Source organism: Ambystoma mexicanum, chromosome 7q, assembly GCF_040938575.1.
Source record: "Ambystoma mexicanum isolate Mex_15411 chromosome 7q, UKY_AmexF1_1, whole genome shotgun sequence".
In the NCBI taxonomy this organism is placed as follows: domain Eukaryota; kingdom Metazoa; phylum Chordata; class Amphibia; order Caudata; family Ambystomatidae; genus Ambystoma; species Ambystoma mexicanum.
The window spans coordinates 519,208,559-519,234,332 of NC_090941.1; the positions used below are offsets into that span (position 1 = coordinate 519,208,559).

The 25,774-nt window shown below is 43.4% G+C and overlaps 1 protein-coding gene across 4 annotated transcripts in view; it reads right to left on the bottom strand.

Annotated features, from left to right (window-relative positions):
- Nucleotides 1-25,212, bottom strand: part of LRRC63 (leucine rich repeat containing 63) — a 418,560-nt gene extending 393,348 nt beyond the window's left edge. Inside the window, exon 1 of one of the 4 annotated variants that reach the window (XM_069640387.1) lies at nucleotides 25,071-25,212. In XM_069640387.1, the coding sequence (XP_069496488.1) occupies nucleotides 25,071-25,158 (88 nt within the window). In that variant the 5' untranslated portion in view covers nucleotides 25,159-25,212. Of the gene's footprint in view, nucleotides 1-25,021 lie in introns of all 4 variants that reach the window. The other 3 variants (XM_069640384.1, XM_069640383.1, XM_069640385.1) reach the window with 3 other exon arrangements.
- Between the last annotated feature and the right edge of the window lie 562 nt (nucleotides 25,213-25,774).

The following is a 25,774-nucleotide window of genomic DNA, read 5'->3' on the forward strand; positions in this document are numbered from 1 at the left end:
GCATAGCTCTAGCGGCCGGTGGAAGGAGGGCAGCGGGAAAGGTGCATCGCTGTGCACGCCTCATCCGCTGCAGTTTCTAGACTCCCCCAAGGCTTGATGCGCTCGCGCTGTGGGTGAAGTCCCGGGCCCCTTTCCTGTGGAGCACCGCCGCGGGGCTGCCGCCAGCTTCTTCTAAACCGCAGCGAGCTGCCAGCTTTGTTTTAAATATTATGTGCACACACGTTCGTGTGCTGAGCCTGGAGGAGCAGGAGCTCCCTCCTTCTACTGCTGGAGCAGTAGGCAGCCCTGCACTGATGCCCTGGAGCCCTGCCTAACTCCAGGTATGCTACAAGCCACCAGATGATTCTCGCAACTCGGAGCGCGAGCGTGCCGTTTTTCTGCAATTCGAGGCGGATTATTGATTAATATATCCGCGCCGCTCCTGATTGCCCAGGGGACCACATCCACGTAGGTCTTGCCCCATTACTGCACTTGGAGTGCATCTAGCCACCATTGGGAGACACGAGGTCTGCCCCACTTCAAGATGGCCGACCGTCACTGCCACAACACTCCACTCGGCCCCACAGCCCTACAAGCATCGTGATTGGCTCCTCTCCCCTACTTGGGAGCCAACCACAAGCCGGCAGGCTTGGAGCCGGCCCACCACGAAGGCACCCACAAAGGCACTGTGCCTGTCTTCAGCCTGTCTACACCGTCGAGCCTAGAGCCAGGACCCCTTGCCGTCCACCTACAGGGTAAGCATACTGCCCCCCTCCTCCACAATCCACTCCCAACCTTCGAGCTAGAGCCCTGATCTAGCACCTCCCAACATTGCTACGTCCAAGGTCCCACATGCACCGTTGTGCTCTTGAACTGCAACAAAAAAAAATATTCCAATGCACAATCCATAGCCAACCAACCATGCTCTTGCCCTGCTTTGCAATATGCTGTCATCTGATAATAGCACCGGCACCACTGTCACCTAGCGACCATTGTATTACTGTGAAGTGCCTTATGGTCACCCAGAGACCACTGTGATATTGTGTAGTGCCTTATGGTCGCCCAGAGACCACTGTAGTGCCTTATGGTCGCCTAGAGACCACTGTGATACTGTATAGTGCCTTATGGTCGCCCAGAGACCACTGTAGTGCCTTATGGTCGCCTAGAGACCACTGTGATACTGTATAGTGCCTTATGGTCACCCAGAGACTACTGTGATATTGCGTAGTGCCCTATGGTCGCCCAGAGACCACTGTGACATTGTGTAGTGCCTTATGGTCGCCCAGAGACCATTGTATTACTGTGTAGTGCCTTATGGTCACCCAGAGACTACTGTGATATTGCATAGTGCCTTATGGTCACCCAGAGACCACTGTGATACTGTATAGTGCCTTATGGTCACCCAGAGACCACTGTGACATTGTGTAGTGCCTTATGGTCGCCCAGAGACCATTGTATTACTGTGTAGTGCCTTATGGTCGCCCAGAGACCATTGTATTGTAAACCACTTACCCACCAAACTAAGTACTAGTTACGCACAATGTCCAGCCTACTAAGCTTCTACTGCATCATGGCTATTGCTACACTTCCTGTTACTAGCAAGCTGGGCAGCTACACAGAGACCCCACTATATTCACATGCACCTCTATCACATATATCACCAGATATTATTACTAACACTCATGCATACACTGACTCTAAACACCAAGCTCTGTCAGAACCTCTAGCTTACACTTCCAAGCCTAGCTCCACCCACGATAGAAATAGCAAACTACGCGCTAGACTTAACAAACTCCATGAGACACCCAGACGACTCCTCCTTCCCACAAAATCTGTAATGAAACATCAAATTGGCAATACAGGCTACGCTTCCAACCACACCCGAGCTTCAACGCTCACCCAAATATCTATGCCCAAGACTAAATCCAGCGCTAAAAACACTCCTAATCCTACACATACCAAAGAGGAAACTAAGGATCATTCCTATAAAGGAGCACTTCTCAATGCCAGGTCACTAGTTGCACATGCCCTTGAGATAGCTGATCTAATCACTGAGAATAACCTGGACTTCATAGCTATAACTGAAACTTGGCTACACCAGGCAGCAGGCCCTTCACTCATGTTAGCCATACCTGACGGCTACACTATATGTAGACAAGACCGAGAGGGCACCCGCGGAGGCGGAATTGCCATTATCTCTAAATCAAGCCTCTCACTAAGACTAGCCCCTGCACTAACGCTACAATCCTGTGAAGCCCTCACTGCTAAACTCCTTATAAATAATAATCAATCCCTAACCATTCACCTAATCTATAGACCTCCAGGCCCGCTTGGGACCTTCGAAGAGGATCTACACAAGTTACTAACCCTCAATGCTAAAACCACCTCTCAATTGCTGGTATTAGGGGATTTTAACTTAGGATTTAATGACAAAACAGATGTGCATGCCGCGACCATCGCCCAAGCTATTAACTCCCTCGGCTTCTCCCAAAAAGTTAACAACCCTACCCATACGAAAGGTAGAATATTAGACTGGGTCGCTGACTCTAACTGTACTACAGTCATCTCCTCTATCTCGGCTTTATCATGGTCTGACCACTCATTAGTGTCCTTTGACCTCCTAACCTCCCAACCATCCTCTACAGTCGTCCCCATGGCACTCTCATGCCCCACAAGAAACAAAAAGAATATGACAATAGATAACGTCATACCCGCTATTCTTCCAACCTTAAACGCCTTGCCTGACAATTTAGACCCCGGCACTTTAGTTCACGAGTATAACAAAATTATGACTGATACTTTGGACAAAATTGCCCCACTTAAAATGCGCACAAGTAAACCCAAAGCCCATCTAAATAAATGGTTCACGCCAGAACTCAAGGCTTTACGCCTCATCAAGAGAAAATATGAATCCAACTGGAAATTATGTGCAACTGCTGAGAACAAGGATAACCTAATATCTATCTCCCGTCAATACAAAAACGCAGTCTGTCTGGCTAAGAAAAACTCATACAACGATCGTATCGCTAACTCCAAATCAAGTATGAAGGAACTCTTCTCCATCCTAAAGGAACTTGAGTCACCTATTGCCATACCAGACACTTGCACTAAAGATCAGACCTGGTGTTCTGACATCCAATATGCTCTAACTAATAAAATTACTACCCTCCAAAACAAAATTCAACTGAAAAAAGACTCGCTTAAACTCCCTACACTGTCACCACCTAAGGCGATCCACATGCCTCAACATACCAAATTTTCCTTCACTAAAACTTCCACACTTGAGATTGAAAAAATCATCCTCACCCTCAAACCATCCAACTGCAAAGGTGACATCTGCCCAGCACAGCTAATAAAAGACGCTGCCAGAGACCTATCACCATTTATCTCCAAACTTGTCAATGCATCCTTCTCCACAGGCATCATCCCAGCTAACCTAAAACAATCCTGGGTGCTCCCGTTGCTTAAAAAGCAAACTTTAGATCCTCTCATCCCCACCAATTACCGCCCAATCACCACAGTTCCGTTTCTGCTAAAGATCCTGGACAAAGTGGCCTATATACAGATTCAAAACTACCTTGAACAGCACAAACTACTAGGATCTAGACAATCTGGCTTCCGCCCACTACACGGAACGGAAACAGCCCTGATTGACTTAAAGGCCCAAATAGATGAACTGAGAGATCAGGGTAAGACAGCCCTCCTCCTCCTACTAGATCTCTCAGCTGCGTTTGATCTTGTGGACCACAAAGTCCTCTGCAAACACCTGGACGTTGCCGCTCACTTCTCCACCCAAGCTATCAGTTGGATAGAATCCTTTCTGAGTGAGAGAACTATGAGAGTCTTTTCCCCTTCGGCAGCAGCTGACCCTATACCCATTACTTGTGGAGTCCCTCAGGGATCCTGCGTCTCTCCGACCCTTTACAATATATTCACCAAACCTCTGTTCGATGATCTGGACAATCTCGGTATCACCTACACCAACTATGCAGATGATACACAGATTCTCTTCCCACTTTCTGGGGATCACAGCGAGGATGAGGAGTTGGTGAATAGAGTGTATCTCATCATTCAGGCATGGATGGCCACTCACGGTCTTTGCCTGAATGATGATAAGACAGAGTTGATCATTCTGGGCACACAAGCCAATATTAACAAATTGGGCCCGGATTACTCAGCCTTCAGCATAGACGGAAATGCCATTAAAGTCTCGAGGGAAGTAAAAACACTTGGTTTTTATCTCGACTCTACCCTGTCCTTCACTAAACAGGTAAACTCCCTAGCCGCCACCACTGCTTACACCTGTAAATTGATCAGAGCAGGCAAGCCCTTCCTGTCCAATACCAGCTGCCTAATCCTGGCTAGAGCCTTAATTCTTTCCCGACTCGACTACTGTAATGCCCTATACAGTAGCGCCAATAAAGCTACTACCCTAAGACTTCAAACTCTACAAAATAATGCTCTCAGAGCTGCATTAGGAATAAAAAAGAGGGAGCATATCTCCTCGACTAGGCGGCAACATAAATGGCTCTCTACTGAGAATAAAATCCAGCTAAAAATGATCTCATTAACCCATAAGGCCTTAAATAATGCTGCTCCCAGCTACTTGATGGACAAAATAAAAAGAAAAACTTCTAATAGACCCATGAGACTCGCCAACTCCAATTGTTTGGCAGTACCTAGATTCAGACTTGCCAAAATTGGTGGCGTCTGCTTCCCTGTGAAAGCTGCTAACCTGTGGAACGCCCTGCCACCTAACCTAAGAGCTGACCAACCCTTCCCCCATTTCAGAAGGAACCTTATCAAACACATTATCGCCAACAACGACTTAACACCCGAACACTCACAAGTGTAGTCCTACCTAATGCACCCTGACGTGACATCAACCATTATGTTTATTACTGCTAATCCTGTATATTGTTAACTGTACATTCATGTAAATACGGCAACTCTTTATCTGTACATTCTTGTAATTTGTGAAATATGGTGTAATATTGTAAATTCATTTATATAACATTGTAACATTGTAAGCTTCGCATATACTTGTTGCTGCGCCCGGTAACCTAAGGGTCTGGTGCGCAATATAAATAAAATAAACAAACAAACAAACAAACCTTTTTGAGGAATTCTGGAGAGGAGATCGCTTTCAAGGGAGAAGCTATGGTCCCATAGTTCTCAATGAAATTCCTGTAGTACCCAGTGAGACCTAGGAAAGCTCTCACCTGGGTTTGAGTAGTAGGGGTGGCCCAGTTTTGCACAGCTTGTACTTTGCTGGGCAATGGCCTTATCTCACCTCCTCCTACCTCATGACCAAGGTAGACTACTTTACTCCGACCAATTTGACATTTGCTTGCCTTTATGGTCAGATGGGCCTGCTCAAGAGCCTGCAAAACATATCCAAGGTGATCAATATGTTCTTTCCCTGTAAGGCTGAACACTGCAATGTTATCCCAGTATGCCATACAGAAGTCCTCCATCCCATTCAGAACTTGATAACCATCCTTTGAAATGTAGCGGGTGCATTCTTTAGTCCAAAAGGCATTACCTTAAACTGGTAGAGGCCTGCTGGGGTAGAAAATGCAGTTTTCTCCTTGGCATGGTCTGTCAGTGCTATTTGCCAATAGCCTGAGGTTAGATCAAATGTATTGAGGTACTTTGCTGAACCAAGTCTATCCACCAGTTCATCTGTCCTTGGCAAAGGATGGGCATCAGTCTTAGTGACTGAATTTAGAGCTCTATAGTCCACACAGAATCTCAACTACTTGGATCCTGCCTTTGGTACTAGAACAACTGGACTAGACCATGGACTTGTAGAGGGCTCTATAACCCTGAGATCAAGCATCTTGTTGACCTCTCCTTTGATGTGGGATCATACATGTTCTGACATTCTGTAACCCCTGCTTTAGACAGGTAAACAGCCACCAGTGAGAATATCATGCTGGCCCCAAAGGGTTAAGCCTGGTGATAGTGAAAACAGGGAGACAAACTGATTTAACAGAACTTTGCACTCCTCCTGTTGTTCAGAAGTCAGCTGAGAAGAGAGATTAACTCCTTCTATCTGCTCATCTAAAGGTTGGCCTCTGTGGCGGTTGGGTAGAGGTTCACTCTGCTCTTCCTCTTGAGCTGATGCTAGAAGCAAAGCTCCTACATCTGGTCTCGAGACATAAGCCTTTAAACGGTTGGTGTGAAAGACTCTGGGAGCCTCCTTAGGTCTGCCTAAGTCCACCAAATAGTTCACCTCTCCAAGTTTTCCCACAACCTTGAAGGGTCCTATCCATCTGTCCTGCAAGGCCCTCTGCCTTGTTGGCACCATAACTAGAACAAGCGGGTCTTGAGTAAACTCAATCATGTTGGCCTTCTGGTCATGCCAATGTTTGACCAGAGCCTGACCTGCTTTCAGGTTATCACTTGCTTATGCCATCATGTGTGACATTCTCCTCCGGAGACCTATCACATAGTCAGTCACTCTGACTGGTTTGGGGGAAGGAGCACTCTCCAACCCCCCTTGATCAGGGCCAATGGACCTCTGACTGGATGGCCATAGAGAGGCTCAAAGGGACTGTAACCAACTCCCTCCTGAGGGGCTTCTCTATATGCAAAGAGAAGGCATGGTAGTAGAAGGTCCCACTTTCTTTTAAGGGGTTCTTCTAAAGCACCCATCATGCTCTTCATAGTACGATTAAACCTCTCTATCAGTCCATTTGTCTATGGATGGTAGGCTGTAGAGAACTTATAAGTGACACCACAGTTTTTCCACATGGCTTGCATGTAGTGGGACATAATATTGGATCCCCTGACGGATATCACTTCCTTAGGGAACCCTACTCTGGTAAAAATACCAAGTAGAGCCTTAGCCACAGCCTGAGCCGTAACAGTTCTCATATGTATGGCTTCTGGGTATCTTGTAGCATGGTCTACTACAACCAGGATAAACCTGTTCCCTGAAGATGTGGGAGGGTCAAGGGCACCGACAATGTCAATGCCCACCCTCTCAAAAGAAACTCCCACCACTGGGAGAGGCACCAGGGGTGCCACATTCTTGGCTCCACTCTTGCCAGAGGTTTGGCAAGTGTGACAGCTCCTACAGAATTTTGTCTGCGGTGTGGGTCGCACACCCTTTAATCCCAATGGGATTTATCAAATATTTCAAGTTTCCATTAATCCAAGTTGAACAAATATTTAATTCTTCAGTAGTGTATTTTATTCTCAGAGTATAGCGTGCTGACGTTGTTTATAAGTCAACATCATAAAATGGCCAATGCATTTCGGACTATGTAGTCCTTCATCAGGGCCTTTCCTAATCAAAGTAAATAGCCGCAAAGTGAACAACAATGTTCAGTGGTGTGGGATTACAAGGTGTATATCATTGTTCCAGTTCAGAAATATAACCAAGTTAAAAAGTACCATATTCAAGCAAATGAAAAATGTGCAAAGAAAATTACAGTAAAATCAACAGGGTATCCACGTACAACGAACATACATGTACCCAAAAAGAAAGAAAGGGAGGGAAAAAAGGAGAAATACATAAATATTCTTCATTGACCGTACCAATAGTCATCATGTTTACATATGTTCACCCAATACTGTTATGGTGCATGTGTCTACTAATGTAACTGTACACCTTCAGTGTGACCATGCATGTCGCCAGAGTGTTAGTCTGACAACTATATTGTTGTGCCTGAATTGTGGGTACCAACGTCCCAGTCATGTGAAATTTGCTAATATACATGCTTCTGACCTTACCAAGTACGCTCTGTATATATTATAATGTGTATCCTTGTAGCATTCGTTCAAGTACGCCCATGTACCTAATTAAACATAACAAAAACTGTCCTTTCAGTATTCAGTACAACCATTATTCTGCGAAAACTCTGTTAACACTATTTAATACAGTAAACCTGCTGCCGGTGCAATGTGCACTGCCGTGGCCATAGCGGACCTGTACTTGTGTAACATACCTCTGTGTAACAGAACGCTGTATCAAGAAGCCGTCTGGCGCTGACTCATAGTGAGCCGCCGTCCGTCGCTTGACTGAAAAAATGCTGAGTGTTGCATTGAGAGTGAGGCTAGCGGTTGCTACGGTAACCGCCACGCGCAACATGGCAGATTAGTCCATGTGCGCGCCGCTATGTTGGTAGGCGCTGATGCGTGTATAGTTCGATCAGCTAAAAAATAGGTGTAAGCCGTGCCTTTCAGATTAATTCTGATGTGTGTCGCGCACGTTGAACGCGGACAAGCTTAGGACATCTCTTATAACTGTTGTTGCAATGGAAATCGAGATTCAAGTTACACGATATTTGTGATCCTGATGTATAAAGAACAGTGTTGTTCTGTTTGATCCATAATAAACATATTACAAGGTAATGCATGCAGAATATCTACCGAACATGACCAAGAAAGTCGAACAAATGAAAAACTATTGACAAACAAAGAAGAAAATAAACGAATCAAACAAACCCTTAATACCAGTACTGTTGGTCCTGGTTAAATCATAATCACAAAATATAATTGAAATATTGAGCTAAATAGAAAAAATGAGATCAAAACAAAGTGAAATGAAGTGAAGGAGGAGAAAAAGATATTGAAAAATCAAACAATGAAATTGTCATTCGTAGAATCCAATAAAGCTTGTACTTATATATGCCACGTCAGGTGGTCGATTTTGGAAAATTGTCTGTCAAGAGTATTTCAGTGAATCAACACAATTTATAAGAAACAGTTCAGATCAAATTCCGCATTCATTCCTCTAGGTGACAGAGTGTCCAATCAGTCTATCCAAAATGCTTCTCTTTGTTGACGTCTTCTTCTTGGGTCAATGTCTAATTGCAGATTGTCTAACACTTCTAATATCTGAAATCTCAGTTGAGCTGCAGTATGGCGTTTCTCATCAAAATGTCTGGCTACTGCTGAGTTAAGATTCTTGGTACGTATGCAGGATTTATGCTCATTCATCCGGATCTTCAACTTCCGTCTGGTTTCCCCTACATAACAAAGCCCACATGGGCAACGTATACTGTAGATGCAGTTCTCAGTATTGCATGTCCCCTAACATCTGAGTTGGATCTTTTCGCCTGTATGTGGATGTGATATTGTGCTACCTTTAATGACGCTATTACAGTTGTTGCAGTTCTGGCATGGATAAGTACCCTGTTGTTTGGACTTCTGTTGACTGACATTGTAACCTTTGGGATTGACCAAAAGGTCACGTAAATTACTTGATCGCTGATACGCAAACACTGGCTTGCTTTGAAATAGAGATGTTGTGCACTCATCGCTGGTGAATATTGGCCAATGCTTATTGATACACCTCTTAATTTGTGCACTTTGGGTAGAGAATTTTGATACATACACCATTTGTGGTGTGTCTTTCTTGGGGCTTTGCTGTAATGTGCTAGCTCTTGTTTTAGCTGACACTTTAGATAATGCAGCGTCTAATTCATCTTGACCATATCCTCGAGCTCGTAATTTGCCCTGCAGTTTATGCAATTCTTGATTGAGTTCATCCTGTTCACTTATGATTCTTTTGAGATGCAGCATTTGTCCATATGGTAAATTCCGCAATGTATTTTGTGGATGAAAACTCATGCGGTGTAATAGGTTGTTTCTGTCTGTGGGTTTAGTGTACAATGAAGTTGTAATTTGCTGTTGGTTAACTTTGACCTCCACATCCAGATAATGAATATTAGGATTCCCTATTTCTGCAGTGAATTGTATGCGTGGGTCAATTTGGTTGATATATCTAAAAAATTATTTTAATGACTCACTGGTACCTTTCCATATTCCGAAAATGTCATCTATGTATCTCAACCAAATCTTCAGTTGGTTCTTCCATTCATCTTTGTCAAGGATGTGCTCTGTCTCAAATAAATGCAGGAAGGCATTGGCATATTCGGGTGCCATAGTGGCACCCATGGCTGTTCCTGACGTCTGAAGATAGAATTCATTCTCGTAAGTGAAGTAGGAATTCATGGAAATAAAGGTAAGTAGAGTTAGGATGAATTCTTTGTTAGCTCCTATATTTGCTTCTCGTAGTAGAAGCCATTCCACTGCTGTTTGTCCCAAGTCATGTGGTATGCTGGTGTAAAGGCTGTTTACATCTATTGTGACTAGAATGTCACCCTCTTCTAGTTGGATCTGTTCTAGAATGTTCAGAAAATGATTACTGTCTTTAACATACGTGGTTGTTCTCTGGATAATCGGTTGCAGAAAATAATCGATGTAGGTACCCAAAGGTTGTAGTACCCCTCCTGTTGCTGCCACTATTGGTCTTCCGGGCGGATTGGTCAGATCTTTATGTATCTTTGGAAGTAGGTAAAAGTGTGGTGTTTTAGGTCGAAGATTCTGCAAAAACTGTTTAGTTTTGTCGGTGATCATCCCTAGGTCTTCTACCTTTGTGAGAATTGACTCTAGATCTTTTTGTATTCTGTCGATTGGATCCTGATCTAATTTCGCGTAAATCGACTGATCGTTAAGTTGACGTAGGCATTCTTTTTTGTAGTCCTCTGTATTTTGAATCACTAGTGCCCCTCCTTTGTCTGCTGGTCTTATGGTAATTTTCTCATCTGTTTACAATTCTCTGATGATAGACATCTCTCCTCTACTTAAATTTATATATTTCGGTGTGCCAAAATGTATCTTCTTGAGGTCTGCAAGGACCATTCTCTCAAAAATATCCACTGCAGGGACCGTGATGGGAGCAACAAAGGTGCTTTTTGGTCTGAATTCGACTAATTCTGCCGGATCTTTGTTTATATGGTGGTCACCTTCCATTTCTACGAAAAATACTTTCAATTTGAGCTTGCGTGTTAGTTTATGCAATTCAATCTTTGTGTTAAACAAATTGGTCCCATGAGTTGCTACAAATTTCAAGCCTTTCTGTAATACTCGATTTTCTTGATTGCTAAGGGTTCTATTTGAGATGTTCACCACTAAGTTGTCCAAGCTTGATGTCTCGTCTGAACACCGGGTCCTTTTCCTCTTCCCCCGCCTTGTTCTCTTCCTCCTCAGTTGCTGTCTAAAAAAGCTTGGCTGTCTCTTCTTTCTCTAGGACCGGATTCTTCTGTTCTGTCACTGCTACCTGATGCCTGAGGTTGGTTTTGAGGATTTTCCTCTCTGCTTGAATCTGTGTCTGAACTGCTTTGTTCAGTCTGTGGTTTCTTGAACTGTGGTGGTTGGTTCTGATACTTCTCCGCCCAAGTGTAAACCTCGTCTCGCAAATAGTCAAACGTGTCACGTCGAAATTTGCATATCTTTCTTGCTTCTAAATCTGATTTGTAGCTTTCAAGCCGTGCGTTTATATCTGCTAAAGTATCTGCAAAACATTCTTCGTTAGTGAGTTCGGTAATCTCTTTAGCTAAATTTTGTATTTCTGTTTCCAAAGTGGACAAATTAGCTGATAGCTCCTTGATGGTCAAGAGAATCAGATCCAGGGAGCACCTATTTAAGATCTGTTCCCACTTCTTGACAAATTCTTTATTTTCCTTGCATAATGTTGGCTTAAGACCAATTCTCAGTCCCCGAGGGATGCTTTGAGCTTTGTAATAGTGTCCAAGTGTCACTGCATGTAATTTACGATTGATTTTTCTACGAATGTGATATTCAAGTTGTTTCATCTTTTTGTTTGGGTCTGCGTTTGTTGTAGCTGAGTGTGTGTCCTTGATTAGGCCAAGAATGGTGTTGGCTTCATCGGCTGAAAAGCCTAAAGTGGTGGCTCGTAAATCTGTTAACTTCTCAATATCTTCATATGACATTATTGCGTGCCACCGCTCCAAGTTACACGGAAGTGTGAATTATGGAGAAAGCTGGGGATGCGAGCGGGCACTGCTGGTTATTCTTTGTTGCGCATGAGTTTATCCAAAAATAATGCTGCTTGGGGTGCAGCCCACTAACTTGTGCTACCCTTTGCCAGCACAGAAGAAGTGAACTGAAAAATGACCTCGACAATCTTGTCTGCGGTGTGGGTCGCACACCCTTTAATCTCAATGGGATTTATCGAATATTTCAATTTTCCATTAATCCAAGTTGAACAAATATTTAATTCTTCAGTAGTGTATTTTATTCTCAGAGTATAGCATGCTGACGTTGTTTATAAATCAACATCATAAAGTGGCCAATGCATTTCGGACTATGTAGTCCTTCATCAGGGCCTTTCCTAATCAAAGTAAATAGCTGCAAAGTAAGCAAAAATGTGCAGTGGTGTGGGATTACAAGGAGTATAACATTGTTTCAGTTCAGAAATATAACCAAGTTAAAAAGTACCATATTCAAGCAAATGAAAAATGTGCAAAGAAAATTACAGTAAAATCAACAGAGTACCCACTTACAACGAACATACATGTACACAAAAAGAAAGAAAGAGAGAGAAAAAAGGAGAAATACATAAATATTCTTCATTGACCGTACCAATAGTCATCATGTTTACATATGTTTACATATGTTCACCCAATACTGTTATGGTGCATGTGTCTACTAATGTATCTGTACACCTTCAGTGTGACCATGCATGTCGCCAGAGTGTTAGTCTGACAACTATATTGTTGTGCCTGAATTGTGGATACCAACGACCCAGTCATGCGAAATTTGCTAATATACATGCTTCTGACCTTACCAAGTACGCTCTGTATATATTATAATGTGTATCCTTGTAGCATTCGTTCAAGTACGCCCATGTACCTAATTAAACATAACAAAAACTGTCCTTTCAGTATTCAGTACAACCATTATTCTGCGAAAACTCTGTTAACACTATTTAATACAGTAAACCTGCTGCCGGTGCAATGTGCACTGCCTTGGCCATAGCGGACCCGTACTTATGTAACATACCTCTGTGTAAGAGAACGCTGTATCAAGAAGCCGTCTGGGGCTAACTCATAGTGAGCCGCCGTCTGTCGCTTGACTGAAAAAATGCTGAGTGTTGCATTGAGAGTGAGGCTAGCGGTTGCTACGGTAACCGCCACGCGCAACATGGCGGATTAGTCCATGTGCGCGCCGCCATGTTGGTATGGGCTGATGCGTGTATAGTTCGATCAGCTAAACTGATACTACATACTTTTTTTTGGGTCTGCGTTTGTTGTAGCTGAGTGTGCAATCAGCAATCAAGAAAATAGAGTATTACAGAAAGGCTTGAAATTTGTACCAGCTCATGGGACCAATTTGTTTAACACAAAGATTGAATTGCATAAACTAACACGCAAGCTCAAATTGAAAGTATTTTTCGCAGGAATGGAAATTGACCACCATATAGACAAAGATCCGGCGGAATTACTCGAATTCAGACCAAACAGCACCTTTGTAGCTCCCATCACGGTCCCTGCAGTGGATATTTTTGAGAGAATGGTCCTTGCAGACCTCAAGAAGATAAATTTTCATGTTTCGGTGTGCCAAAATGTAAGTAGAGGAGAGATGTCTATCATCAGAGAATTGTATACAGATGAGAAAATTACCATAAGACCAGCAGACAAAGGAGGGGCACTAGTGATTCAAAATACAGAGGACTACAAAAGAGAATGCCTACGTCAACTTAACGATCAGTCAATTTATGCAAAATTAGATCAGGATCCAATCAACAGAATACAAAAAGACCTAGAGTCAATTCTCACAAAGGCAGAAGACCTAGGGATGATCACCGACAAAACTAAACAGTTTTTGCAGAATCTTCGACCTAAAACACCACACTTTTACCTACTTTCAAAGATACATAAAGATCCGACCAATCCGCCCGGAAGACCAATAGTGGTAGCAACAGGAGGGGTACTACAACCTTTGGGTACCTACATCGATTATTTTCTGTAACCGATTATCCAGAGAACAAACATATATGTTATAGACAGTAATCATTTTCTGAACATTCTAGAACAGATCCAACTAGAAGAGGATGACATTCTATTCACAATAGATGTAAACAGCCTTTACACCAGCATACCACATGACTTGGGACAAACAGCAGTGGAATGGCTTCTACTACGAGAAGCAAATATAGGAGCTAACAAAGAATTCATCCTAACTCTACTTACCTTTATTTCCATGAATTCCTACTTCACTTACGAGAATGAATTCTATCTTCAGACGTCAGGAACAGCCATGGGTGCCACTATGGCACCCGAATATGCCAATGCCTTCATGCATTTATTTGAGACAGAGCACATCCTTGACAAAGATGAATGGAAGAACCAACTGAAGATTTGGTTGAGATACATAGATGACATTTTCGGAATATGGAAAGGTACCAGTGAGTCATTAAAATAATTTTTCAGATATATCAACCAAATTGACCCACGCATACAATTCACTGCAGAAATAGGGAATCCTAATATTCATTATCTGGATGTGGAGGTCAAAGTTAACCAACAGCAAATTACAACTTCATTGTACACTAAACTCACAGACAGAAACAACCTATTACACCGCATGAGTTTTCATCCACAAAATACATTGCGGAACTTACCGTATGGACAAATGCTGCATCTCAAAAGAATCATAAGTGAACAGGATGAACTCAATCAAGAATTGCATAAACTGCAGGGCAAATTACGAGCTCGAGGATATGGTCAAGATGAACTAGACACTGCATTATCTAAAGTGTCAGCTAAAACAAGAGCTAGCACATTACAGCAAAGCACCAAGAAAGACACACCACAAGTGGTGAACGTATCAACGTTCTCTACCCAAAGTGCACAAATTAAGAGGTGTATCAATAAGCATTGGCCAATACTCACCAGCGATGAGCGCACAACATCTCTATTTCAACGCAAGCCAGTGTTTGCGTATCAGCGATCAAGTAATTTGCGTGACCTTCTGGTCAATACCAAAGGTTACAATGTCAGTCAACAGAAGCCCAAACAACAGGGTACTTATCCATGCCTGAACTGCAACAACTGTAACAGCGTCATTAAAGGTAGCACAATATTACATCCACATACAGGCGAAAAGATCCAACTCAGATGTTATGGGACATGCAATACTGAGAACTGCATCTACCGTATACGTTGCCCATGTGGCTTTGTTATGTAGGGGAAACCGGACGGAAGTTGAAGATCCGGATGAATGAGCATAAATCCTGCATCCGTACCAAGAATCTTAACTCAGCAGTAGCCAGACATTTTGATGACAAGCACCATACTGCAGCTCAACTGAGATTTCAGATATTAGAAGTGTTAGACAATCGGCAATTAGACATTGACCCAAGAAGAAGACGTCAACAAAGAGAAGCATTTTGGATAGACCGATTGGACACTCTGTCACCTAGAGGAATGAATGAGGAATTTGATCTGAACTGTTTCTTATAAATTGTGTTGATTCACTAAAATACTCTTGACAGACAATTTTCCAAAATCGACCACCTGACATGGCATATATAAGTACAAGCTTTATTGGATTCTACGAATGACAATTTCATTGTTTGATCTTTCGATATCTTTTTCTCCTCTTTCACTTCATTTTACTTTGTTTTGATCTCATTTTTTCTATTTAGCTCAATATTTCAATTATATTTTGTGATTATGATTTAACCAGGACCAACAGTACTAGTATTAAGGATTTGTTTGATTTGTTTATTTTCTTCTTTGTTTGTCAATAGTTTTTCATTTGTTCGACTTTCTTGGTCATGTTCGGTAGACATTCTGCATGCATTAGCTTGTAATATGTTTATTATGGATCAAACAGAACAACACTGTTCTTTATAGATCAGGATCACAAATGTCGTGTAACTTGAATCACGATTTCCATTGCAACAACAGTTATAAGAGACGTCCTAAGCTTGTCCGCGTTCAACGTGCGCGACACACATCAGAATTAATCTGAAAGGCACGGCTTACACCTATTTTTTTAACTGATCGAACTATACACGCATCAGCCCCTATCAACATAGCGGCGCGCACATGGACTAATCCGCCATGTTGCGCGTGGCGGTTTCCGTAGCAACCGCTAGCCTCACTCTCAATGCAACACTCAGCATTTTTTCAGTCAAGCGACAGACGGCAGCTCACTATGAGTCAGCGCCAGACGGCTTCTTGATACAGTGTTCTGTTACACAGAGGTATGTTACACAAGTACGGGTCTGCTATGGCCACGGCAGTGCACATTGCACCTGCAGCAGGTTTACTGTATTAAATAGTGTTAACGGAGTTTTCGCAGAATAATGGTTGTACTGAATACTGAAAGGACATTTTTTGTTATGTTTAATTAGGTACATAGGCGTACTTGAACGAACGCTACCAGGATACACATTATAATATATACAGAGCGTACTTGGTAAGGTCAGAAGCATGTATATTAGCAAATTTCGCATGACTGGGACGTTGGTACCCACAATTCAGGCACAACAATATAGTTGTCAGACTAACACTCTGGCGACATGCATGGTCACACTGAAGGTGTACAGTTACATTAGTAGACACATGCACCATAACAGTATTGGGTGAACGTATGTAAACATGATGACTATTGGTACAGTCAATGAAGAATATTTAGGTATTTCTCCTTTTTTCCCTCCCTTTCTTTCTTTTTGTGTACATGTATGTTCGTTGTACGTGGGTACCCTGTTGATTTTATTGTAATTTTCTTTGCACATTTTTCATTTGCTTGAATATGGTACTTTTTTACCTTGGTTATATTTATGAACTGGAACAATGATATACTCCTTGTAATCCCACACCACTGCACATTGTTTACTTTGCGGCTGTTTACTTTGATTAGGAAAGGCCCTGATGAAGGACTACATAGTCCGAAATGCATTGGCCACTTTATGATGTTGACTTATAAACAACGTCAGCATGCTATACTCTGAGAATATAATACACTACTGAAGAATTAAATATTTGTTCAACTTGGATTAATGGAAAATTGAAATATTTGATAAATCACGTTGGGATTAAAGGGTGTGAGACCCACACCGCAGACAAGATTGTCGAGGTCGTTTTTCAGTTCACTTCTTCTGTGCTGGCACACGGTAGCACAAGTTAGTTAGCTGCACCCCAAGCAGCATTATTTTTGGATAAACACACGCGCAACAAAGAATAACCAGCAGTGCCCGCTCGCATCCCCAGCTAGCTCCTACAGAATTTGTCAACTTCTGAACCCATTTTAGGCCAGTAGAAGTAGAGAGAGAGCCTTTCCTTGGTCTTCTTGAAGCTCAAGTGACCAGCCAAAGGTATCTCATGGGCTAACTGTAGGAACTGGAGTCTGTTAGCAAGGGGCACTACAATTCTTTTGCAGTACCCATGGATAGACTCAGTCGGTTCACTGTAGAAGAGGCCATCTACCCAGCTTAACCTGTGCTTTCCAACTTCTTGCCCATCAAGTTGGTTAGCAGCCTGTTGTCGAAGACTTTCAAGAGTAGGATAATCTCTCTGTCCTTTGCTAAAGTCTGCCCTGTTGGGTCCACCTTCTGCCAGTAAAGACTGCAGCTCAGGATGGTCAGCAGGGCAAAGGTCTCCAACTAAGACAGTGTCTTCTACCAGATCTGACTCTTCAGATGCTGGCTCACCACACAAGGTTGCACCTCACATTCTGCCTAAGCAGGTGGAGTAGTCACAGGTTTGACCTTGGACAATCATGGCGATGTCCTTGTTGGTAGCACAGGGATGCTGTCTGATTTCTTCCTGGAGGTCTTGGGTTTCCCCTTTGCCTCTCAAGGTTCTCTTCTTTGCAGACCTTGTGAGCTCCTGTTTCCTTTTACTGGGAGGCCTGGGGGTGCTTGACACAACTCCAAGTGTTTTAAGGTCATTATCCAACAGGACACTCCCAGGCACTTCACTCTGCACACGAACAGGTATTTTGACAGTCATATCATTACACTGAATGAGAGCTGGTAACTGGGGAAGCATTTGACCAGGGCCTCCAGCTTACTTGGTGAGGCATTTGGGTGCCTTAGCAACATCCTCCACCTTGAAAAATGATTCATCCACCACAGTTAGGCTGGCTCCAGTGTCTCTGATGGCAGGGGTTTCCTGACAATTCACAAGAACACTATCTTTATAATACTATTTAGTATTATCTGGGATGAAATTATAGACATCTAAATTCTGTTGTTCCCACAAGCCCAGGGACACTAAAGAAACACTGGCTGAGACTCTCATGGGTTCATCAGCCAGTAGGTGAAAGTTTCCACTTGCCATTGGTACTTCATCCTCTGGGGAGAAGGCTAAGGAGACAGTGTGGACCCCTGAAGGTTTACCCTTACATCTGGGATCCCCTTTCACATGGTCAGTTGACCCACAAACATACCATTTCCCAAATGTTTTGATGAATGGGGGTTTGTTCTGACCTCCATCTGGTTTGAGTCCAGATGGTGCACTAGCCTGATTTGGTTTCCCTTGCGGTTTACCCTTATGTTGCTGTTTGTGGCCCTCTTTTGGATTGGAGGTATTAGAATTATCTTTGTTGTCTTTCTTTGGCTGTTTCCCCTCATGCTTTTTCTGAGTAGCCCTAGAATCTTTGTGAGTAGCCCTGTTGGCAACCCACAAGTCAGCCGCCTTAGGCAGTTTCTTTGGATCTATCTCCTTAGAATCTGCCAAGTGCCGTCTGAGCTCAGGAGTGCAGACATCAGAAATAGACTCCGACATTACAAGATCTCTCATTCCTTCATAAGGGTTTACTTGTAACCCTTAATCCAACCAGCTAAGTTTTTCAAACATTCACATACCCAGGTAGCCCAAGGGGAACCATCATGCTTTTTGAGGGTCCTAAACCTTTTAAGATACTAGGAAGGGGTCTTCCCAAATATAGCAATTAAAGCTAGCTTCACACACTCCTAGTCCACCCTATCCACCTCCCCCAACTCCATCATAACATCAGATGCAACCGTGGGTAGCCTAGAGAAGAGCCAGGGAAGCAATTGATTCCCTGTGAGACCTTGAATATCATGGTTATATTCAAACATTGCCAAATAATCTAAAATATCAAGCTTAACCTCATACATACCCACAATTTCTTTAGGCATACAGGGTCTCTTAGGACTGGAAGACCTAGAAGACTCTGGAAGAGAAGCATTCTCGTGAGACAATCTTTTCATTTCTAGTTCATGATTCAACTCCCTTTCTCTGAGTTTCAGTTCTTGATGTTTTTGTTCAGTTTGAGCATTTAACCTTTTGAATTCCAGTTCAAGCCTCATTTTCTCTAGAGCAATGAATTCAGGACTGAGTGTAGGACCTGTGGGGGTCCCAGTGGACAAGGGTTGAGGTTGCTGAGCAGGCAAGGAAGCAGAGAGACCTACATTAGGAGACACATCTACTTCTTCCCACTCATCATTAACAGACATAGCATCATCCTCAATACTTTCCACATTTGCTAAGGAGTCAGGTATTTCAGACCCACTCCATAGACTTGGGTACTTTAACAACTTTTCAACTAATTCAATCTTTTTGCCTTTGGCAGAGAGTTTCCTTTCTTTACACATGTTTCTTAAATAATCAGCAGTGTAATTTAGGAGGGTCTCCTGACTGTGGCTTTCCATATCAGATATGATTAATATTGCTTTTTAGTGATGTTAGCCTTGTGGTTAGTTGATCCAAGGTAATAGCAGCACTCCAAGTGTAACTACTATACGTTTATCCCCACCGCTGTACACCAGTGTTAGGCAGAATTATATGCAGTACCCTTTGGGAACACTACACACAATTAAGACTACAAGTGACAGTACAATTTCACCTTTGGTACAAACCTGTACTATACAGTTATAGTGGTAGCAGTAGCAGAGCAGCCAGACTTATCTCGAGTAAGTGAGCAGTACAAGTGTTTACACAAGGGACAGCAATTACTATGGTTCAGGCAAACACTGACTCAAGGTTTTTAAGTAAAATAATACATATTTATTTACTCAACAGTTGGATAACATTTCACTATTATAAGCAAGATAAAAATCACAATCAAAAATACACCACACCACTTCCCTTAAATTCTAGACAAGTTAGGCTCACTAAATGAAGTGGGAGCAAAATGGCACTCCAGCAATTTAAACGGGAGGAAAAGAGAAAGTTATTAGAAATTAGGCAAAACCAACAGGTAAGTAAGCAGGGCAATGGAACAACAGCGACTACAAGGCTAAAATCAGATAGAAAAGGCTTAGGGCCAAAGTCAATGGATCAAAAGTCTTTTGCTCAAGATAATAGGTTCAGTGTAGTTTGTGGTAAAGTTCGTGGCACAGATTCTGGACGAGGTTGGTCGGTAGAAAAGTTAGGTAAAAGAGAAGAGAAGGACAAGTCCTCGGATTGGAGAAAGATTTCAAACACTTTTACCGCGGCTGAGTGAAACGCACAACCGGATTTGCACAGTACCTTAAAACGGAGAGGAAGCTGTAGCTGAGGCGGACGTTCCTGGTGGTTCCTGCAGGCTCACGGTTCCTGAAGCGACTGTCGGACCGACAAGAAGTAGGAAGACTGGAGGGTCCTGCGCCAGCCAGGGAAGAAACCAGCAGCAGAGCAAAATAACGAATAAAAGGTGCGCTCCTTAAAACCCAAGCAGGATCCGACCCTTCAGGCTATCCGGCCCACTGTAGCTCTGTACAGCGAATTCGACCAGAGGAGGGGACCTGGCTTGCAGTTTGGGTGAACTGGTTGGTCCCACCACCTCAAGGGAAGAAGTTTCCTGGAGGATCTTCTCTTTCATCAGATTTGGACCTGCAGCAGGGCTTCACCGGGCGGTTCAGTCGTTGTAGGTGTTAGCCAAAATCCTGTGCAGTTCCCTTAGGGAGCACTACAGGTGAGAGCAATAAATCCCCTTTGGGATCAGTCTGTAGCACAAAGATTTAGTTGATAGCTGTGGCTGAGGAGTCAGACTTATCTCAAGAGGGAGATGAGCAGTATTCAGGGTTTACACAATAGGCCTACTATGGCACAAGGAAACACTGACCAAAGCTTTGTATTTAAAAGTAGATATATGTTATTTTATACACTTCCAGTTAAACACATCTATCACAGTTCTTAAAGCAAGTTAAATTCAGTCAAAGAAAGTATACACAACTCCCGAGTTAAATTGTAGACAAGTTTGAGCAAGAGTGAAAACTGAGCAAACAGCACAGTGTAAACCAAACACAAATGGCACTCTAGCAATTTCTCACAAGGGAGGGAAAGCACAAGTTATGCAGAAATATCTTATTACACACCCTAGCAACACTTGCCATAAGTTTGTGAACCAGATTAAGCAAGGCAGTGCATCAGTATAGAAAATACTTAAATGAAAACTGAGCAAAATGGCATTTCACATGGTTTAAAAGTGGGAAGGAAAGGGTGGTTATAAGAAGTAGGTGCACCAACACATTTCTAGTTGAGAAGCAATCTAGAAAAGGCAGTTCTACAAATTTAGCCAGAGTCAGTAGGCCTGTGCCAGAGTCAGTGGTACAGGGCAAGGGCCCAGGAGCAAAAGGTTCTTGTAGCTGCAGTCAAGTCTTTGGTTAACGATTTGAAAAGGTGGATGCAGAAGTTGAAAGACAATGTTAAGAGAGAGGGGCGGCCAACCCAACAGGTAGGTAAAGGATTTAAAACACCTTTAGCTCTACCACGCAGAAAGGGCAGCCTGGCGGAACAATGTACCTTTAAAATGAAGAAGTGGCTCCTGCGGTGGCGGTTGTTCCTGCAGTTCGGGGGATCCAGCAGAGGAAGAAAGGCTCTCGTCATGGAGGAAGGTTCAAGTTACTGCACTACCCAGGGATGAAACCAGCCGCGGTGCTGCCCGACGAATAAAAGGTACGTTCCTTTAAATCGCGGTCCGGGTGGACGGGTGCCTGGCTATCCGGTCTCCAAGTACAAGGTACCGGCAATTCGACCAAGGCAGGTCCGGGAAGGCGATTGGCAAACTGGTTGGCCCCACCAGCTCAAGGGAAGAAGGCTCTTGCAGATGAAGATCTTCTCTCGTCGTGTGGAGAAAAGTGGTTAGACGCTGCAGCAGGGCTTCAACGGTGGTTCAGTCGTTGCAGATGTCTTTGGCTTCTCTCCTCTTCGGCTTCTTAGTTCCAGTGGCGACATCTTGCTCTTCCAGTCCTCAGGACCCTGCTTTTAGGCAAAATGATCCCCATTCATACAGCCTGGCTGTCACTCACACAGTGGAGTGGTCATCTTGGCGGGAGACCCTCAAGCCTATCAGGATAGAGTGTGACAGAGTTGCTGAGGCAACCCTGGCCAGGGGTCCTACTCCCCCTCCCACACAATGGACCCACCCCAGACTCAGTAGCGCTGAAAGGAGGGCTTCTCGGCAGAAACCTGCCAAAAGGACGAATAAAGGATCCTCGACCTGAGTTAGGATTTTAGAGAAAGACACAAGAAAGAAGTTATATTAAAGTTCTGGCAAATAAAACCTACCGGAGTAAAGTTAATATTAAAATACACCGGCGGTATGTTAGAGGCTGTAAGAAAATGTGGTAGCCTCGAACAATGGGAAAATCCCATAGGAAAATATTTGCGGTTGAATATTTTCAGTAGTAACCACTGCCACCAGCCAGAAGCTTTGGAGAGAGGGACTGTACGGTACCCTCTCGAAGATGAACATAAGGAAAAAACTATTAACCCTTCCCTGTACTTCCATAGTAAAATGGGTTGTACTGGTTTAGTTCACAAAAATGGACTAGTAAAGTCAATGGGGACTTTACATGCCCTGGGAGACAGTAGTCAGTCCCAGGGTATGGAGTCTATGTTTGGGGGTCGCTACGACACCCCTTTGTCACTGCTCGGAGGGTGCTGTGTAACACATGTGAATAAAGATGGTTCCTATGGAGGGGAGAGAAACTCCATAGGCATTAAACACAAAAATAGCCTAGAACACACATAGCAAAAAAAATGCCTAAGAGTGGGTTAGCAGGAGAAAAAACAAACCCTTCAAATCCAGCAAAGCTGCTGGGGGACTCTATAGGTAAGGGAAATTAGCCATAAAATGAGAATTCTCCCTAACAGTAGGGGTCCTCTTCTTCCAGTTCCTCGTTGGTTCTTTCGTTCCAGTGGCGACTCTGCTCTACCAGTTCCAGGGACCTGCTTTTTATGCAGTTTTCCCCCATTCATACAGCCTGGCTGTCAATCACACAGCAGGGTGGCTGGCCTGGCAAGGCCAGTCCCCTTAGCCAATCAGACAAGAGTGTGACTTGGGTTGCTAAGGCAACACATGGCAATGGTCCAAAGAGCCCTCCCTCACATCCTGCCCCTCTAGACTATCAGGCGCCTTAAGGAGGGCTTCTGTGCAGAAGCCCGCGAAAAGACAGCGAACAAAGGAATCATCCCCAGTTTGGCGCATAGAGTAAACCACGAGAAAGACTTTAACAAAAAGAAATGGCGAATAAATCCAGCCGGAACCAAAATAAAATGTATTTGGTCAAGCGAGTTTATGTTCGAGGCTACTATAATAGCCTAAAACAATACCACGTTTATATAGTATAATCGCGTTAGAAAAGTTTGGGTAGATACCACTGCCACCAGCCAAGTCTTCACGTTAAGAGAGCAAAACAAGGCTCCAATAGGCACAGACAAAAAGGGATAGGGGTTAACCCTTTCCAGTACTCCATGTAAGATGGGCTGTATTGGGTCTGTAATTTAAAGTGACTATATAAAGTTAATGGCAACTTTACCTGCTTCTGGGGGACAGTAGTCAGCCCCAGAAGAATGGAGTCAGAGGGAAGTCTCAAAGACAACCCAGAGTCACTACACTGAAGGTGCTGTGTAACACACACAAAAAGTGGTGCACTTGGAATAGGTGATGCTTCAGTGCCCAACATCACACAAAAAGTGAAAACACACACAGCAAAACACATATAAGAGTGGGAAAAAGGCTCACACTCTTACCAGGTGAAAAAATAAACCCTAGAAATCCAGGAAAGCAGCTGAGGGACTCATTAGGTAAGGGGAATCAGCCATTTATTGAGAATTCTCCATAACACTAGAGAATAAAGGTTAATGCATAATGCATAATAGGAAGCGCCCGGTCTTGACATAGAATCTGCTGCTATGCTCAGACAGTCAACAGTGCCAGGAGGCCAAATAAAGGGCACCTGTTGTGCATTATAAATGATAGCAAAACATAGCATATTTTGGATAGTTCTGGATAGCACTGTGAAACGCATTCATGAGGCTCTTACATTTGCAAAAATAAATATAAATATTTTTTAAATCACACAAAACTTCTCTCTCCTAAAGTTGATAAAGACTTATCTATGGTTATCATCACAGGCATTATGTCAAACTAGGGTCATACTTCTGTCATGTGAAAGCATGCATAGTTTTCAGATAGGGTGACCAGAAGTCCTGGTTTTGCCAGGACTGTCCCGGAATTTGGTGCTCTGTCCCCCTTTCTCAAGATCATTTTTCCATTGGAAACTGCAGTGGTCCCGGTTTTTGGCAGTAGGTCTTCATAGCTGGCAGGCAGGAATGCACAAAAGAAATGCTGCATTTTACGAAGATAGTCGTTATTTGTGATAAATTAATTATAATATATGTTTATCCCACCAGTGACACTTAAACCTCCTTCACCTCCAACCGCTACTGCAGTGTAGTACCTTGACAACCACTTTCAAGAGTTAGTCCTACCTTTATGTTGCTTGCCCTGCCCCGGTTTTTTACTTTTTAAATCTGGTCACCCTATTTTCAGAGCATGAACGCATGATTGATGTCTTTCCTGCAGATGTCAAAGTGTTCTGCCCATACGTTATCACCAACGCCATGGGATATTGTGAAAAATGTTCTACTGAATAAAAGAAAAACAAAAGGATGTGTACTATTTATTTTATCCATGCGACGTCCCTAGTCAGGGGCGCTTTCATATTTTGGAAGCGCCCCTCATTTAGAAAATACAAGACTCAATTTTAGTCACAAAATGGCACGTGGGCTCTACCTGTCAGTCTCCAATATTTGTATTGATTTCCATTAAAAATTCAAGATGACGAACCATCAGGGGCGTGATTGTCAAATCACAGTTTACAAGTATCCATTCTGGGGGAATAACGTACATTTTGTATGGAAAGTTCAGAAAACCAAAATGATTGACGACTGTTAAATCGCATTTGTAGTTGCAATTGTTTGGGTTGCGTACGGACACACACCCCGTCCGGGCGTTATGATATGCTGCCTCTTACCCTATAATCCAGCGGAGTACACCGAATAATCGCCAAAGGGCCCACTCACCAGCAGGACACCGGCACCCACTCCATTTGCCCAGTGTGCTGCTCGACTTTAGCTGCCCCGTCTGATTGGGCCGAGCGCACGAGTCCATGGACACGGCCCTAGCAACCAGCCTGGACAGACACTGCCAGCCCGTGGGAGGGGCCAGCTCGCGGCGGAGGGGGAGATTCGTGTATGTCTCTTGCCTGTCATTCCTTCAGAGAGCGAGAACACGCCCATTAACCTCTCCAAACTGAAGGAGTGCAATTGGGTATCGTCGTATGGCCTTGTGCACACGTTAGTACAGGGAAGAATCTTGTGAACGAGCGCGGTGAACGCTTAAGATGTAACGTGTCCTTTCATTCACTAGCCACTTCACAAATCGTTTGTGAAAGAAATTCCATCGTGCTGCTACTACTTTGGATATAAAAGGTAGGTCCTACCTAGTAAGTGGCGTGCATATGACGTGGAGGAGAAGCCTAATATTATAATATATATATAATATATAATATAATATATATAATAATATAGGGCATCGGCCAAGGGCTGTATTGTGTTGTAACAGCCTGCGGTCCCAAGATAATGGCCTGAAGAAGGTATTACCTTCACATCCCACTTGCTTATCCTAGTAATTACTTGTGAAATGACCAGTTCTTTAAGTGGGATTAGAAATTGGGGCAGGTGGAGGGGGGGCTCTCGTTAGAGGCGTGGCACAAGTCTAGGTGAGT